This window comes from Microcebus murinus, chromosome 14 (assembly GCF_040939455.1).
Source record: "Microcebus murinus isolate Inina chromosome 14, M.murinus_Inina_mat1.0, whole genome shotgun sequence".
Taxonomy (NCBI): Eukaryota; Metazoa; Chordata; class Mammalia; order Primates; family Cheirogaleidae; genus Microcebus; species Microcebus murinus.
Window position 1 is genome coordinate 38,261,682 of NC_134117.1, and position 18,943 is coordinate 38,280,624.

The 18,943-nt window shown below is 34.1% G+C and overlaps 1 protein-coding gene across 3 annotated transcripts in view; it reads left to right on the forward strand.

Annotated features, from left to right (window-relative positions):
- The window catches only part of PRKG1 (protein kinase cGMP-dependent 1), a 1,210,052-nt gene that overhangs the window by 1,161,589 nt on the left and 29,520 nt on the right, over positions 1-18,943 (forward strand). For 2 of the 3 annotated variants that reach the window (XM_012762921.3, XM_012762920.2), the window contains exon 10: positions 5,719-5,815. In XM_012762921.3, the coding sequence (XP_012618375.1) occupies positions 5,719-5,815 (97 nt within the window). Of the gene's footprint in view, positions 1-5,529; positions 5,618-5,718; positions 5,816-18,943 lie in introns of those variants that run through there. The other variant, XM_012762923.3, reaches the window with a different exon arrangement.

Genomic DNA, 18,943 nt, shown 5'->3' on the forward strand with positions numbered 1-18,943 from the left:
TGGTCCAATTTCCAATGCTACTTTAACTCTATATAGTTATTTTTCTGGCTGATTTTTCATTTACTTTGCCAGACCTACAAATTAGTCAATACACCAAGCTTTATTAAATCAAGAACGATTATTGCATAAAATCCTGTGTACCAAATTAAGTGTTCATTCAGTTACATGGCCATTATTATATCTTAGATTTATTATAGACCAGGTCTGCATATTTTGTGCTTAGGGTGTACTTTCTGAACATTCTTACCCCATTTTTAACTATTTCTGTAGACATTTATTTATAGATTGCTGTGCTCTTTGATCACATACAAGGTGAAAGAGGATTTCTAGACATTTTCCTGAATATTAAAGTAAGCTGGGATTCTGACTTGAGTTGTCACCAAATTTATACTTACTTACATTAAGTGTATTTGTCAATACCCCTAGAAAGGTCAAGATATTGAAGAAATCAGGACTTGAAAAGACAAAAGTCTTTGGCAAAACCAGGACCGTGAGTCCATGAACTTTTGTCTATGTGCCAAGATGCTCTCTTGTATCATTTTTTAAGTTAAGAGTAGACATTAATGGTCCAATTGAAGGCCAGGCACGGTGGCTCACACCTGTAATCCTAACACTCTGAGGGGCCAAGGAAGGAGGATTGCTCAAGGTCAGGAGTTCAAAACCAGCCTGAGCAAGAGCAAAATCCCATCTCTACTAAAAATATAAAGAAATTAATTGGACAACTAAAAATATATAGAAAAAATTAGGCAGGCATGGTGGCACATGCCTGTAGTCCCAGCTACATGAGAGGCTGAGGCAGAAGGATTGCTTGAGTACAGGAGTTTGAGGTTGCTGTGAGCTAGGCTGATGCCACAGCACTCTAGCCAGGGCAACAGAGTGAGACTCTGTCTCAAAAATAAAAAAATAAAATAAAATAATTTAAAAAAATTTTTTTAAATGTTCCAATTGAATCTCACTTACCTACTATAGTTATGACAAAAGAAATAAACTCAGTCATAGATGAGAGTCCACATGTGCTTATCAAACATTTTATATTTATGGATTTCCCCAAGAATTGATAAACCTAAATTCAATGGTGAATAAAAGTACACCCAAGAGCAAATGAGTCCAGACAATACCATGATAACTGATTTGCATGTGGATTAGATGATGTTAAGTAAGGTGCTAACATCTACTAATCCACATGCAAATCAAGATGTAATGCTTAAGGACTCTTATCAGTTGACTGCTGTAACTAGTTTGGATTACAGATGAGCTGGGTTAAAGCAAATAGGGCCACACTCGCCTTTTCTTCTATTGGCTCTTAATTACTCATCTGGAATTATGTACCTTTCGCACTTGGCCTTTACTTTAAAAGTGCACATAATAATGTCTGCTTTGTAAAATTAACGCTGAGCTATTTCTGCTATTGCAATGTCATGGTGAAGAAAAAATTATGTTTCATAAGTTTTGTCCTGGGCTGATCATCATATTTGATTTCTAATACAAAGGGAAAGATGTTCACTTCTTAAATAATAATGATCAGTAATAAGGTATAGCATTCAAATTCTGTTAATTTGAAATGAAAAAATTGATTCTTGAGTATTACGTTAATAATAGAAAAACAATGGTGGTGAATAATAAAGGATACTTGATTCCTAATCCTTGGGTTTTGTGGAGGTTGGTAATATTGGAAAAGATGGAAATATAAAAACTAAATGGTTTTTATCTACTTCCTAAAGAAATGTGAATGTAATACTGTGCAAATATGTGGTTTTAGAAAGAGAGAGGTGGGGTTGGGGAGGAAGGAAGAGACTGAGGTTATTCCAGTATCATTCTTCTGTTCCTAGACTATGCACAGATGTCCTGGTCTCATCTACTTTATACCTGCAGCTTTACATTTTCATTGCTTTTGGAACTTCCTTTGGTATATAAGCAAAAATGAAAAGAGGAGGTGAAAATCAAGGCAACTTTGTTACTCTTTAGAAGTTCTTAAAATAAAAGCTCAATATTTCATGGTTTAAAGAGTACCCCATAGGGATTAGTGATTGCCTGCAGTTTCTAATCACCAGAGCCCAGATGAATCTTATTATCAGGTCTGTTTGAGAAATGATATATTATCTCTGCCTTCTTCACCGAACACATGTATTCTCTTGTATAGTCATTTGTGTGTTGTTAACCTATTTTAGGGCTGTGTAAGCTTCCTATAGATATAAGGACAACAAGATGTCAGAATTTGCACTTTTAGGAAAGAGGATCCATAGCTTTTACCCTATACTAAAATAGCAATAATAATAACCATAATTTTTTTTAACAAAAATCATTGTCTCAAACCAAATTAAGGACTGTTGGAGAATACATTTTATACTTTTTTAATACTTTAAGCAACCAGACATCAGGACCTGTATTTCTTACTAAAATATATTTCCGTTAGCCTTTGACAACTGTCCTCCCATAAACACTGTGGCACAGATGGAGTTTGGAATTGCGTGAAGCTGAGGCTAATTCCTTGGACCTAGCACCCTATGGTAGTAAGTTAGTTAGGAACTTGGGTTGCACATTTATGTCCTCAGGCACAAGAAGGTTGTTTAATAGAACGACATCTACTTAACCATTTACTTTGCCCCACTCAAATGTTTATCAACTGTAAAGAAAATAGGACAAAATTAATGGATTCAAATTCTCTTCAAATAATCCCAAAGTAAAGGGAAAAAAATGAAAATATCCCTCTCAGCTATGAGCAAGAAACAATTAAATACATGAAGAAGTTAAATCATCCATAGCTTAGCCTCTTTTTAAAGGTCTGCCATGCGGTGACTTTTTTGTTTAAAAAAATTATTAATTCATAAAAGGAAAATGAACAGAGTCTGCAATGAAGATATAACTTATCTCTAAAAATAAATGCAAAGAAAAAAAACTAAATGGATGCATATAAAATATTAAGCAGCTAACAACATTTCCTTGATGAGAAAAGAGAAACTGCTATGGTTACATCTTATATTATTTGACTTCCCCAAGAATCAGGACCTAAAAAAACAGGAACAGAATGGAGGATCAGGAACACAATTATCCAAAGACCCCTTCAAAATGTATCTTATCAATAACAAGATAAAATCACCCAACTAGGTAGTATTTTAAAAATTCACCTAGTAATATTAGGAAAGTAATTAGCAAAGATTAGCAAAGTATGATCACATAAGTATCTTTTCATTAGGACATACGAAATATTTTATTTAACTGTAATTGGTGCTTCTAGGATATGGGGAAATATATGTTTAAGTGGATTTTGATGATTAAAGAGAAAACAGCCACCATTGGAGATGAAATTTAATATGTCCATCCCATTAGTTAAAATGCCATCAGTAATTAACCAGCTAATAACTATAAACAAAGTCAAGAGGTCTTTAAGTCTTTCCTGTAGATATGCAAATATAAATAAATACTTTATAACTTTTGGAATCTGTATCTGCCTTTTGTTGGCAAAGTTGCTTTTTTTTAAAGCTGTGTTAGCTATTATAGAACTATTGTTCATTCTTATAATTCTAAGACTTGGCAGGATCCCAGATCAATGTATAAAAGCACAATCCCTCTTGCAAGAATGTATCACCTCCATATCACTGGGCAGCTACTTACATCACTGGCCCATTTAAATCCACCTCAAAATTCTTGCGTGATTTCTGGAACTTCCTAAGGCTTTCAGAAGGCTTAGAACTATAGTTTTCAATTCTTACTGTGCATCAAAATCACCTGGCAGCTCTTTAAAAATACAGATGTTTTGGTACTACCTCCAGAAATTTCTGATTCACTTGGTCTGTGAGGAAGGCTCAAATTAAGTGTTTTTAAAAGATGCTCAGGTAGCTCTGATGTACAACAAAGGCTGAGAATCACTCCACTTGTTTAAGTGTACTTCCAACATAATTTCACAATTCCCGAATATGAGAATTTTGGAGGTGTCTTCAAGGATTATAAGTAATAGCACCATACTTTAAATATATAGGATGTTATCAAAATACTCTCAAAGAGTTTACCCTCTTTGTACCTAAGATTTCTAAATCCAGCAAACAGAGTATTATTCAATAACAATCTTCTTAAGGATTTAATCATCTGGACTGCCGGAATATGCTTGACCACATACAAGCTGTCACAGGGTCCAATTTCAACAGATGTCCTTTTTTAAGCACCTGTTGGAGTCAGCTCTGCCACTGCCCTTTCAATGGGATGCAGTTTTAATTTTTCAAAAGTAGTGAGCCAGTTGGAATGCTAGAAATGCACATTTGCTGTTTACATTCCTTCCATTCTAGTTAACCATCTCCTGAATCACTATGTTGATCTCTCGATTGTGTAGCTCATGACAGAAATCTACAAATACCATTAGGATTGACTAACAGCCTTGTTTATAGAGGCTTATCAGGTTTATTAGAGGGAGCTGATTTCACATAATCAGCCAATAATGAAAACCAATGTTGTTTGTATCCTCTGAGGAGTCTGTCAACAATTGACTTTTTAAAAATACTAGAACTGTAGTTTTAAATTGAAGAATGTTAAAATCTCACTTAGAAAGCTGTTTCCCATGTCTCCTAAGTAGAGAGTCTAAATTTTTGTGTTTGATTATAATGGAATAGCTACAATGTTACACAGCTTAATGTCAATCATTCCTGTGACTGATTCTTTTCAAAAATGGACATAAACAAGCTGTGTAAGTATCATAACCTCGAGTGCATTCATCATTTCTATCTATAGTATAGTACTGAATCAGGTATTGCCGGGCTGAGGGTCATGGGTTATGCATAGCTATTCAAATACTTTATTTTTAAGACAGCTGAATTACTCCCTGACCTGACTTCAGTGAGTGGGCAGATCATCTTCATCTTTATGCCTTCCTGCCCTTTCTAAAAATAGTAAGGCCTTTCACGAGGAGATATTTTAAGCAGCTCATATTCACTTGTCTCATCAGGAAAAGCTTATTTTGGCCACTTGCATGTGTCAGATTTGCATGTGTGCATAGTTAGACTCTTGGAACAGTAGCCCATGCTTCTCCACGCCACTCATATAAGAAACTTGCAGTCATAAAGACGCTGGGATTGCTAGCTGAGAGTTTTGGCTCCGAGTTAGTGAGTAAACATAAACGAAGGAAAGACACTTTTTAGGAATGTGACTTTGCTTCAGAAATCATCCATTTCAGACATTTGTACATCAGTCCTCAGCTTTTCGGATCTGTTTTCTTAAAAACCTGGCTGTGATTTCGCTTCAGAGACCTCCATGATCTTGCCGATTTTAATAAATATTTATAGGAGGCGCTGCCAAGCCCGAGGATAAGGGAAACTAATGAGAAACTGCAACCCAAAATCTGAACGGCAAAAACAAAACCAAGCAAAACCAAAACATCCAAAACAAAACCAAAAAAGAACAACTCAAACAATCCGTGTTCACAAGAAGACGCGTAGAAAAATACCAAGATGTAACTTTGATTTGATAACTGGATTTATCAGTCACTTGACTGGCATGCAGTGGGTACTTTGTATTTTTCTACAATACTTTGAAAAACAAGTGCAAATTTCTGTTATTCTGCACAACTGGGACCAAAAAATTATGAGTGTGAGAAAGCACAGACTCTAAAAGCAAGATGGAATTTAAGCAGGTAAACCCTGTTCCCCAGTCATGTCATTCCAGTGCAGTTGTACGTGGTACTCGTGTTTGCACCTCTAAGAAATTTCCATTTTTTCGCATCAAAAAATCCAGATATGAAGCTGAAGCTGCTTTCTTCGCCAACCTGAAGCTGTCTGATTTCAACATCATTGATACCCTTGGAGTTGGAGGTTTCGGACGAGTAGAACTGGTAGGTGATTGTTCTTTAAAAGCTTTTTAAAGCCTCTGCTTTGTTTCCCCCCTAGATTAAGATTTCTTTCTTTTCTCTTTTCTTCTCCCTCATCATTAATTACCATTGTTCCTAAATTAGTACCAAATACTTTCATACAGGCATGTCAGAGTTGCAACAAAGTGAGCTATATTACGCAGTTAATAGATTAAAAATAAAATAAATAGCAAATTACTTTTTGAAAACCTCTTCATATTAAGTGAAAAGTAAACACATTTAATTAAAAAGGAATCAAAAAGCACTTTTTTTACCCAGTTGATTTTCTATAATATTTATTCATCTTCTTAGTTATAAGCAGTCTTGCTAGCAATGATATACTCTAACAATAATTATAATGATTTAAATGTAAAATTGAAATACATAAAAGGGACATTGGAGAAATATATAATATATGAAGTAAATGGTGTTAAGTAGTAATTCTGTAAATTTTGTTGTTCTAAACACCTATTTAATGGTTTGAGTATTTTATATAGTTTATTTCATTCACTGTTATATATAGCCAAGTGTTGATAAAGATGATGAAGACAGTTTATATAAGTTCATACATTAAACACATTGCATGAATGTTGTATAAACAATGTGAAATTATACTCTATTTTGCATTTTTTTGAAATAAAAATTTAAAAACTGACATTGTAAGAAAAATTAGGAAAAAACATATTCCAGTGACTGAATAGCTGCATTTCAAGGTTGTGTGGATATAAACCCTATTGGAGAACACAGATTAATTTCCACTTCTCAACTGAACATGGAGGAGTCCCTGGTATCAGACACCAGTACAGTATGTTAGGAACTCCCTGAGACTGTGTACAGTGCAGTAAACAGTTACTGTTGCCATTAGTGGTCAGGAGAAATCCCCTTCCATAAAAGCACATTGACCCAGCACCCAGGGCTATTTTTGTTATGTGTCCATTTGTATTACAGTTGGGATTTCTGACCTTGACAGGCAAAACTATGTTATTTATTTAAATATTAGATAAGAAGGTTTTACAGCCATTATGCATTGCATTGAATTTGCATTATGCATCCTTTAACATTGGTTGGAGATACTACAGTAATGCTACTTTTCACTTGAAAGTACAAGTGTGCCTCTGAGGATCTGAGTTTCAGTTGTAGGAATAAAAATATCAAGCAAGATTCTAGAAAAACCTCTTTGCTTTACTGAATCTTGTCAATTAATGAAGCTGTGGAATTGTTTTGCAAGGACTTTGGTTTTGTGGCTAGTTATAATTGTTTGTATAACTAATAAAGATTTATTAGCAACATTATACATGAACAAATTTGCTTGGAGGTGTTCAGTCAAATAAGCAGGAGAGAGGATAGCACTCCAGGCCATGAAAGATTATTTTCTGGTGTGTTTATTTACATAGTTGTATATTTCTGAATCCCTCTCTGAATGAAGCAGTAAAAGGGACAGAATTCCCCAGAGACTGATGTTGGGACTATTTGTTATAGTTTCTTAAATATTATTTTTAAAACATAATGGGCAATAAAATTGCTATTTTATTGACAAAAAAAAAAAAATCAGCATTACAACTTTGTGGACTCCTAAAGGTATGATAACTTCAAATTGGGAATCTTCAAGTTGCCAGTGAGATAATTTATGAAATATAGGAAATTACTGAGGATTTTTGAAATATTGGAAATAACTTATAGATACTGAAACCACTTCAAGCTAAACAATAAAATGCCAAGCTGATAATGGAAAACTTCTAGGAAATTCCCTGAAAAATGTTTGAAGAGACACAAAGAACAAGCCACAAAATTAGGAAAGGTTTCATGTGGGCATATAAAAGTTAACACAGTTTAAAAAGACAAAAAAGTGCATGTATGTGTGTATGCATGTGCATGTTTAAGAATACATATATATTTATATATAATATCCATCCCTGGAGAAATACCAGATAGTCCAGCCTAGTTTCCTCCTCATGGATATTATATTTTCCTTTTTTACACAGATGCTTATAGACTAATGAAAACCATAACCCTAAGAATTAATTTAGGTTAAAAATATAGCCCAGTTTGCAAAAGCTTTAGATAACACTGATGAATGATAAATACATAATGAATCGTTGTGTACAACTAGCACACTGAGTGAACAGGCACGTGTCCTTAACCTCCAAAGTCACATCATCTTGTGTTATCTTGCTTGTTTAAAACACACAGTAGGGGCCGGGTGTGGTGGCTCACACCTGTAATCCTAGCACTCTGGGAGGCTGAGGCAGACCAATTGCTCAAGGTCACGAGTTTGAAACCAGCCGGAGCAAGACCCTGTCTCTACCAAAAGTAGAAAGAAATTAATTGACCAACTAAAAATATATATACAAAAAATTAGCCAGGCATGGTGGCGCATGCCTATAGTCCCAGCTACTCAGGAGACTGAGGCAGGAGGATCCCTTGAGCCCAGGAGATTGAGGTTGCTGTGAGCTAAGCTGATGCCACAGCACTCACTCTAGCCTGGGCAACAAAGTAAGACTCTGTTTCAAAAAATAAATAAATAAAAATAAAACACACAGTAGGATAATCAGAGTATCTATATTGTCTTCACTATTCAATGTGGACCAGCAATTTAAATGATTACTAATACCCTAGAATCTATTGCTCTCACTTCTTACCACTTACTAACACCTGATAATATCAATGACTAGGTATGAAAAATACCCAGTAAAATGCTTTCTATGATGCCATAATTGGGATTTTGGCCTCAACGCTTTGGCTATAATTAGATGTAGTTGTCCTGAATATGATGAAGCATCACAAAGCTAATGGTTGTACCATTAGAGTGGTACCCACACCATTCATAGTCAGGAGAAGAATGTAGGCAGAGCCCCAGTTCTTTAGTGATTACAGAATTTTTCTCTTCACTCTCCTCTGAGAATGATGCATGCAAGATGATTTTAGCAATATTTTATTTAGCAATAAATATTTATTTAGCAATAAGTAAATAAATAAATATTTAGCAATTTTTTTTTTTGGAGACAGAGTCTCCCTCTGTCACTTAGGCTTCAGTGCTATGGCGTCAGCATAGCTCACAGCAACCTCAAACTCCTGGGCTCAAGCAATTCTTCTGCCTCAACTTCCCGAGTAACTGGGATTACAGGTGTGAGCCACTGCACCTGGCCTTAGAGTGCTATTTTTAAGCAATGAAATCTTTATATTGATTCTTTTCATATATGTGTACATAGTGCTCAATATGTTAATATCAAATCAAATATGTAATACTTATACCTTGAGCTTTCGATACTTAGTTTAGCAGTAATATTGATCAGATAAATGACATTATGAAATAATAGCACGTTACACTTTAATTTTATATGATATTTTTAAAAAATTTTCCCAGGAGTAAAATTATACGATTATAAACTCTCCAAAGGGGTATGAAGAATTTAGAAATTTGAATTTTTGAACCACATTTCCTGTTAGAGCTAAGTTAAGAATGTAGTTTTTTCATTACTGTTTAACATACGGATTACATTGGTGTAATTTGGTGTAGCAATATACCCTTTAGAGACTTCTTAGCATTTTTTAATTTTTATCATTTATGTCAATTTAGATAAATTTAAATGTTGGAGTATTTTTAGGACAAGAGAATTTCTAAATAGTTTATTGTCAGTTTTTGAAGATGAGAACATAATTTTGCCACAATATAAGAAATTTAATTTTTATTCAATGAAGAATCCAGAAGCTTGAAGTAAAGGTCTTCAATGCATGGGAATTCTACTCTTAACTATTCATTCAGTCTCTTTCATAAATACTTTTAGCATAAAAGACTTTAATATTAGACATGTCCTGTTCACAACCATTAACTTTGGGCAGTCATTTGTACGCTTTCTTTTCTATTTTCTGGCATATGCTACATTTTTTTCTCATGTTCTTTATTTTTTAAGAATGAGCTTTCTAATGTGTTCAGCACTACCTATTTACAGTATGTCTTCCAGAAGGCCACATTTTATTTCTAGTATCACTTTCAGCAAAATAACTCATCTGTCTTTATATATATGATTTACTCATTAAAGCTCTAAGCACTGCTGTAAGACATCTAGGTAATCATCTTAATTTACAAAGTATGACTGTAAAATGAGGAGATTGATTTTACAAATCACAAGTGAAAATTAGTCCTATTGCCTTATGGGCACATTTCTGATTTAGTCTACTTTTGTTCTTGTCAGAGAGATGCCTGCTTTTCAGAGTAGATTTGCACAAGTCTTTTTAATCTGCCAATACTATGTGGTGGGTGCTTTAAATAGTAGATACTTAATGTATTCATTTAGCAATCTAAATGCCTCTTAAGGGAAACAGAATCTCTGTCTTCTTGGATTATATTCATTCTATATCTGTTGCTATGTATCTGTGTAGTGAACTCTGATAGAAGATAAAAAGTTTAATAAAATAGTCTCTAGGGACTCACCGTCTACTTGGAAGGACAATCACACAAACTAATAAATAAACACATAAGCAAAGGCATAGGCTCAGTGCATGGAGGAGCAAGACTTCCTGGAGGAGGTGGCATTTCTAAGGTAGAGGGAGAGTTAAGGCATCAACATAAATAACCTGAAGTATTTATGGTACATGCTTGGTAAAATGAAACTACTACAGGAACCAATGTTTATTAATAAATTAATATTACTTCATTACTAAAATAATCAGTCAACCTATAATTTGAACCCTGCTTTATAGTCTTCAAATTGCTTTCATATCCAGTGTATAATTTTGCTCTTATAGCTATGCTGGGAGGAGAACATGAAGCATGATCCACATTTTATAAGAAAGAAGTCAAGAATAATGTATATAAGGACCTTAAGGCCACTCAGTCATTGAAAACGCTATTGTTATTGCCCAGAACTACTGATTTTTTAACTAGAAGATTTTTCTGTCACTCTGGCATTTGTTTGCTATGCACCTCTGTTTCTGTCACATCTTCAGAGGTTGCCCTTTCTCTAAGCTTTTGCTGTTCCTATTTCAGTGGCAGAATGCCAATGGAGGAAAAAAACATCAGATGGTATGACACGGAAGCTAAAAGCTAGAGCTCTGGAATTTGGCTTTCTGGATGCAGATTTTACCACCTGTGAATACTTAGTCATATACTTAAACCGTCTGAGCCTCGGTTTCCTCATCTCTAAAATGACAATACTAATAGGATTTGTGTCTTATAATGTTGCAAAAATCAAATGAGTTAAAGCCCCAAAATAGTTCCTCACATGTTCTAAGTAAATAGGTGTTATTATTGTTGTTGTTATTATTATTAAAATATGCTAATGATAACTATTTATAATTTCCAATGGAGGGGAATGGAATGAGTTTCCCATTTTCTGTCCCATTGCAAGGCCAAGCCCTGAAAAGTGCAAGCATTTTTCTAATATAAGTAACAGAGGCACAGGTCTTCAAATGCCCTTCTGTGATAGCGTCTATTACATTCTCCTAAAGCACTAAAGCTCTTTGCTTTCTGATCTGTCACAAAAAGAGATGGGAAACAAAATCTCAATCTCCCCCACAGTGAACCTCTGTGCACCTGAAGTAGTCTGCTTTTATTTATCCATTTCTCTTCTAAATTGTAAAGCCCCACATCTTAACCTCTCAATAGGAAATCATTTTCGGTGCGAACTGCTGAATCATATCCAGTTTCTCCACAGCCTTCTTAAACCATGGCACCTCATTTGGGCATAATAAGGATCTGGCTCTTGCTAAGTGGAGTAAAAAGGTTACTTCTCATTCCTTTTGTGCTGAAACCCAGTTTATAAATCCCACAGGCAAATTGGCCAGGGCAGGTCAATGAGGTAGAGGTTGAAGAACCACCTCCCACACAGACAAGCACGTGTCATTTAACAGAGTGTGTGCGCTGTACATGACAGCCTCCATACCACTCTCACGGAATTTTTGCCCACTGCCTCGGCACGGTGCATCACACGCAACCGGGCCTGGAGGGCTATATAAACTAACGGAAAAAAATAGAAGCTAAGAGATGATTATGTAAGAAATTAGGTGATAAATCCATTGCTTAGTCAACAGAGTTTTGTTTCATCCTTACGAAAGGTGAGCAGCTTAACTCCAAAGGGAAACCCCATGTAAGACGAAAACATTTCAAGAGCTTCCTACTGCCAAGCCACACAGCAATGAAATAGAATAGCTGTGGGATTGCTGGGCAGAAATGCCTGGTGTGCCCACGGTGATTTATGCTGCAGAAGATGACTGGGGAAACCCTGCCACCATAAGGCCTTGTGCCCTTTGTAACTAAAGTGAATACTCAACATAGGTTGAAATCTAAAAGATTGCTTCTATTTAACTCAGCCTTTTCTCTAGTGATACTCCACTGGGTTTATTATTAAATATGTAATTTTTGTTATGTTTATTATTCAAAAATATAAAAACTGACACAAATTATTGTGATAAATAATATTTATTTCTAAGAAATTAAATTATTTAAATAACTAATGAAAATCCAATCCAATAAACACTCATTGAGCAATACTCAATACTCACAAGCAATACTCACAAGACGATTTCTAAGAAAGTGTAGGTAGTAAAGTTTGTCTCTACTTTGGCATATACAATTAAAGTAAGGTATGCATTGATTCAGCTTGTTACTGCAGAATATATTTTGTACATTGATAATTGTAATACAATTTAGATTACCTGAATGACAAAAAATAGAATGGTTACTTTCTTACATATCTTCTGAAATTACAGAAATTTTATATACTACCTGTCAATTGAAATACATATTTTTAATTAAAAGTATTTGAAATTAGTATCCTAGCATAAGATAAAATGTTAACAGTTCCTCCTCTAAATCTGCATGTGATTCTAGAAAGATCACTGTAAATCTAGAAGGCACTGGACATGTCTTTCTAAGACTTAAGATAATTGGTGATAAAACAACTCATCCAAAAGTTAACACTTAGGTCACACTTTTCTTTTTGTTTTCTGTGACACAAATTTCATTTTTTGGACCCAGTGAATTTATAGGTCATCACATTCAGTAAAAAACCTACCTATTGAAAAATTTGCAATTATTATTTGTGGAAAATAGAAATGTCAGATGTGACTCCTGTGCTCTAGGAATTTCTGCGTCCTCCTAAATAAGAAGGTAAAATTAACACATTTGAAAAATAGCAATCAAAATCCTTCAGTATCATAATAATTACTCAGAAGGGTTCTCAGTATTTCAGGAGGAGAAAAGTCATTTGGAACTGATGGAGCAGAAAAGGCCCTGGGAGGATACATAGAACTGAAGCCAAGCGGTAGAGAATAATCGGGAATTAAATGAACAGATGGGGAAAGGCCATTCCGGGGAAAGGCCATTCCAGGCAAAGGTTACAACACACAAGGCCACATGTTGTCACAAGATACCAAAACAAGTGACCAGACTAGAGTGAAGTTGTAGGTGGGAGCAGTGAGAAATATCATTATTAATAGCTGATCAGTAGAATATAATTGTCTTATATTCTTAAAGGAGCTTTGATTTGCAAAGAAAATAAATAAGTAAATAAAAAGAGGTGTTTGGACATTAAGTCAAGTAATAGAAGGGCATAAACACAGACTAGATTCTAAACTTCCATCCATGAAATGAAAGAGTGCACTATAAGGTGACTAGACAGGCTATTTTTAGACAATGCTGCTCCCAGAAATAAACATCATAATTTCTCTACTGACTAAGGTAGGTTACTTTGTGCAAGATGTAGTCTACATTCCTGAGCATTTTATATAAATGCTTTCAAAGAGGGATTCCTTCCATGAGAGGGAAAAACAATCCCCTTGTGCATGTTAGTTATGTCAAAAATAAAATGAAATGGTTTGTCTTGCATTCTGGGAGAAAAATAAAAGCAGGCAATTCTGGATGTTTCAGTCTAGCTCATCAATTGTATACATTTAATTTATTACTAATTAATACTATGTCCTACAGAGTAGTATGTCCCATTGCCCTTGGCATATACAACATATTATTAGCTTAAACATTGAGCTATGAGGCCAGGAGCTTTTGTGGGCCAGGTGGGTTTGTTCTTAGCCTCATCTAGCTTCAGCCAGCTGCCTTGCAATTTCACTATAAAAATGAGTAGATCATCACTACCCAAAAGGAGTTCAAGCAAATAAGCTAAACCAGTGGGAGCCACTGTCTGGTCATTACTATGCCCTTGAATGCTGCATTCACATAAACAAAACAGTTTAAATGTTTAAATATGGCTATTTTTCACAGGTTAAGCTAGCATAAGCAAAAACAGTAGATACTCGTTGAACTGACTTACCTACACTTGAAGTATGTATATATTTGTGCACAATCATGTAAAAAATTTGAAATACAGAAACAGTAAGGGGGAAGAAATTATCCTTTTTTTAATATCAAAAAAGGTGAAGTTTGAGGATAGCATGTATTAAAACTTTAAAATCTGATTATAAAACATTTGATTAAAAATTTTTCTAGCATGCAACAATATAAAAATTATAAAGTTATTTATGCCTTATATCTCAAAAGTATGACTACAGTGCAGAGCATTTCATGAGTTAATCAGGTCACATATCAGAAAGAGAGCTGAATTTTGCAATACATGATCTTTTCTGTCTCATTTCAATTCATCAGTGTCAATAAATGAAAGAAATTGAAATGGCAACATATAATACTCAATTCCACTTACATGAAGTTTTAGATTATATGTGTGCTATAAATATTAAATTGAGTTATGTGAGATATTTATGTGCTCAATTTTGAAATGTGTCAGCAAGTTTTCAAAACTGATGCATGTAGTGTTTCTTTATATGAGTGAAATTATGCATAGAAATCAAAGTTTTGGGTAGAGGAAAGAAAGTATTTGATTAGTTGATGAAGAAAAATAATTTAAAGTATGTCACAGATAATAAAAACATGTAAATATCAATTTTAATAATCACTACAAAATGAAATAAAGTTTATTCAGCACAGATACTGTAGGAAATAAATGTTTATGTTTAAAGTATAATTTTCAAATTGTATGTTTTAGCAAACAATCTTGACTAATGCTTTCAATGTAGATAACCTTTTGAATCAAAATGAATCTATGCTAATTCAGTATTAAGGGAAACAACAAGTGCAAAGTTCTTTGATTTGCAAGTGATTTCTATAGAATAGTCCAACCCTTTGTTCCTAGTATAATGAAACATAGAAAAGTATGACATTTTTCCTATTTCCTCCAAACTGAAAGTGAAGTGTCTTTTTAAAAAAATTAAAATAGAACCTATCTCTTCTATAAAAATAGCTTTGAATTTTTTTATCAGTTTGAATTTAGATATATAGAAACATAGGATAAACAGATATTCATGATTTTTTTTGTCACTAGCTGTAGAACTGATTTTAAGTCTGGAGGCAATTTACAGAGCAAATGAGATTATTGACATTTTTAATGAGAGGTGGAGGTGAATGTGGGAAGGAAAATAAATGATGGAAAGAAGAGAGACCCTCTCTTGATTATCTGTCTCTTGTTCAAATGGCAGGTGGAATCAAAAAAAGGCATAGATAAAATAAAACCAGCTACTCTTCTATGCTTCTTCACCAGTACAACAGTGCTATGCCTCAGTGCCTCATGGCTGAAAAGCTTTCCAACTCTGACATCTCTGTTAAACTCAAAACCCATCTTTTGCATTCTCTGTGTCATTTGGCATGTGACACTCAGTCTGTGACAAGCTCCTTTTGTTCTTCTCTCTCATGTATCCCGTTGAACAAGCCAGATGCTATGGTTCCTTCTAAAGTTTCAGATATTGAGCAAGGGGAGAGAAAATCATATGACATTACTGTGTAGTTCAGAGAAAGGTGAGAGAAATAGAGGCATTACTGTGATCTGCGCTTAAGTTAATAATAAAATTAGCATTTTGTTGCTCTTATTAAGAAATATTGGCAAGTACAACCCAATACCAATCTGTAGAATAGAAACTGTGCATTTAAAGCATTTCACTTTCTTTCATGAATGTAATAAGTTGTCTCCTTCTGAACATGTGGGCACTGTAGTTGGCCATGTCTCAAAAGTTGTTTGAGTCATAGTAAAACAATTGGTTTTTCATTCTCTGTGAAAGTAAAACTTCCTTAAATTCATACAGATGAATTTTTCCTGGTCCTTATTTTTTATTCAGTTGATTGGGACAATTAATTTAATTTATGACTTTGAATTATGAGTTTTAATAGTAAAATATCATTTACAAGTATCCATTTTAGTTACCATTCCCACATATTTTAGAAATCATAGTAGGAATGATAGATCTTACATAGCGCTTTTAATTTTCAAAGCATTTTCATATATACCATCTGGTTTGATCTTAACAATATCTTTTTCTACAAGAAAAAGATTGGTTTTATTCCCATTTTATAAGTCAGGAAAATGAGGCTTCAGGAGGTCATATGGACTTACATATGATCACAGTTTGTATATTATTAAAATATAAAAAGCAATTAAAGTTGCTTTAATTTAATTGTCAAACAATTAAAGTTGGCTCTCAATATCCATGGCGGATGGGTTCCAGAATCTCTCCCCACCAACCCCACCCCACCCAACTCCTGTGAATACCCAAATCCACTGATGCTTAAGTCCCTTATATTATATAAAAAGACAGTACCAGTTGCATATAACATATACACATCCTCCCATATACTTTAAATCATCTCTAGATTACTTATAACACTTTACACAATGTCAATGCTATGTAAGTAGTTGTTATAATGTATTTTTCAGGGAATGATGACAAGAAAAGTTTGTATATGTTCAGTACAGATGCAACCCATCATTTTTTTCCCCTGAATATTTTCAATCCACCGTTGGTTCAATCCACAGATGTGGAACCCACAAATATACAGGGCCAACTGTACCTATTATTTTGACTAGATAACTTTATTTTGTGATAATTATGTAAATTTTTGTTTAAGTTGACCCATGAGTCTACCTTTTTTTCTGAAATGAGGACTTTTTAAAGTTTAGGACTTTCTATAAATAGCAAGTAAAGGATAACTTTTTAAAAAAATGTATCACAATGTCACAGAAATTTGAGCAAAAGAAATGTAATTTTTGGTTAATTGGGGAACTTTTATTGAAAGTAAAAAAATAAGCATAGAGAGAAACATATTTCTGACATTTAATTCCTTACAATATAAATTAAACATGTATCTATGTCATAAATTAATAAAGAAAAGAATTAGAAATTATAGATACACATATTTGATGGGTACTTTCTCTTTTAAAGGCATTTTTAACAGTTTAATGAGGTATAATTTACGTTCCATAAAACTTTTCTTATCTTAAGTGTACAATTCATTGATTTTTAGAATTATACAACTATCATATAATCCAGTTTTAAAACATTCCCCATGATTAACTCCAATAAGAACCCTTGTACTCATTTAAGAATACTTTCCATTCCCACCTCCAGCTCTAGGCAATCACTGATCTACTTTCTATCTCTAAAAATTTGCCTTTTCAGGTGCATATTTTATCATACTAAAATTCTGTGTTACATGAAATGTTTTTATTTTCTACATGTGTGATCGTAAACCTACCTCAATAATCTAAATACCCAGTTATTTAATATACAGGAACTTGGTGCTTTTCTTCTTGAATTCTATGGCAATTTTATAGCTACTTATACCGGCTTCAGCTTTGTTAATATACTGAACTTCTGCAGAATAGAATGTTTAAGTTTCTAAACATGGAATCTAAGGCCAATATCTGACCGGACTGTGATGAGCTGTCTGGCAATAGGGGAATATTGGAAAATGATGGAGATGAAACAACCTAGTGCTAATAGAGAGTCTAGTGGTTTGTCTAGTGATGTTCTTGATTGTGAAAGTTTTATTATGGGCCTTTGGCCTCTTTGGTGAACCTGGCAGTTTGGCACAGCTAATATGATAGGATAGGACACTCACACTCTCAGTCTAGGGCATTTGCTTGCTAGCTTTGCTTCCTTTCTTCCTTTCCTCCTTTCTTTTTTCCCTTCTTTCTTTTCTTTCCTTATAAAACTTTCCTTTTCACTATAGAACTTGTCATGAATTCCTTTAGTTACCCCAGTTTGTATTAAATGTGGGTCACTTACATGTTAAATCACAGACCATTGCCAAATTGTTTCTGGATTACTTACAAAGCCTTTCTCCCCCAGGTTAAAGAAAGCCAAAAAATAAAAAAATAAAAAAATGACGCTATGCTTCACCACATAATACAGGTTATCTCATTAAAATTTTGTGCTATTTTGTTTAGAGGAAATATTTGCCATTCCCATTTTGCAGCTATTAAAATTATGATGACTCTGCCCAGATTCCCTTACACCTTGGAGCCTGTTTTAATGTTCTTCTTGGAAAAGCTACTGCTATTTTTATCTGATACATGTTCTTTGAAAGTTAGTAACACAGAGAATACAACAAAAACCAATCCCTTCATATGTTGGGTTGAGAGAACAGAGAAAAAATAAAACCCCCACCCCCCAATAGAATATGCACATATGTAAACTCAAGGTCATGCTTTCAGAGTGAACCATCATGTTGCCTTAGGCTACCTTTGTATTACTTAATGTATTTCCTGTTTTTCCTTTGTCCCCAAGGTATAGCCTTGCCACGTGTTTACTGGGTCATTTCCATAAGATTAAACATAATTAACATGCCTTAAAAATGTGTAGTATGTCACACTGTAGATATGTAGAGTTTTCCAGCTGGAATAAGCCCTTAGAGATAATATAGTTTTGGCCCCTCATTTTTTGAGAGGCAGCCTGAGGCCTCATGAGGTTAGATGACTAATTATAAACTTATCAGTGAAAGATCCAGGACTAGGAGCAAGGTTTCCAATAGAAGCTTTCCTAAACTCACTTCATCACCTTTGTTCATAGCCTTAGCTTACCTAAGTGAGGATAGTAAGTGAGCCCTCCTCTCCAGCAGTGCATGGAATTATAACTCAAACCACCTTTCATGGGACATTTACATAATAATGAGTCATGCCATATTGATAGTTTAAGCCTTGAATTTAAGAAATCATTTTAATTACAGTATATATAGTTCAGGAATTTTCTTCCAAAATAATGAGAAGATATCTATGGTGCAAAATAAACCATGAACTCTTAATGACAAGTTTAAATAGATGAATGGATACATATTCT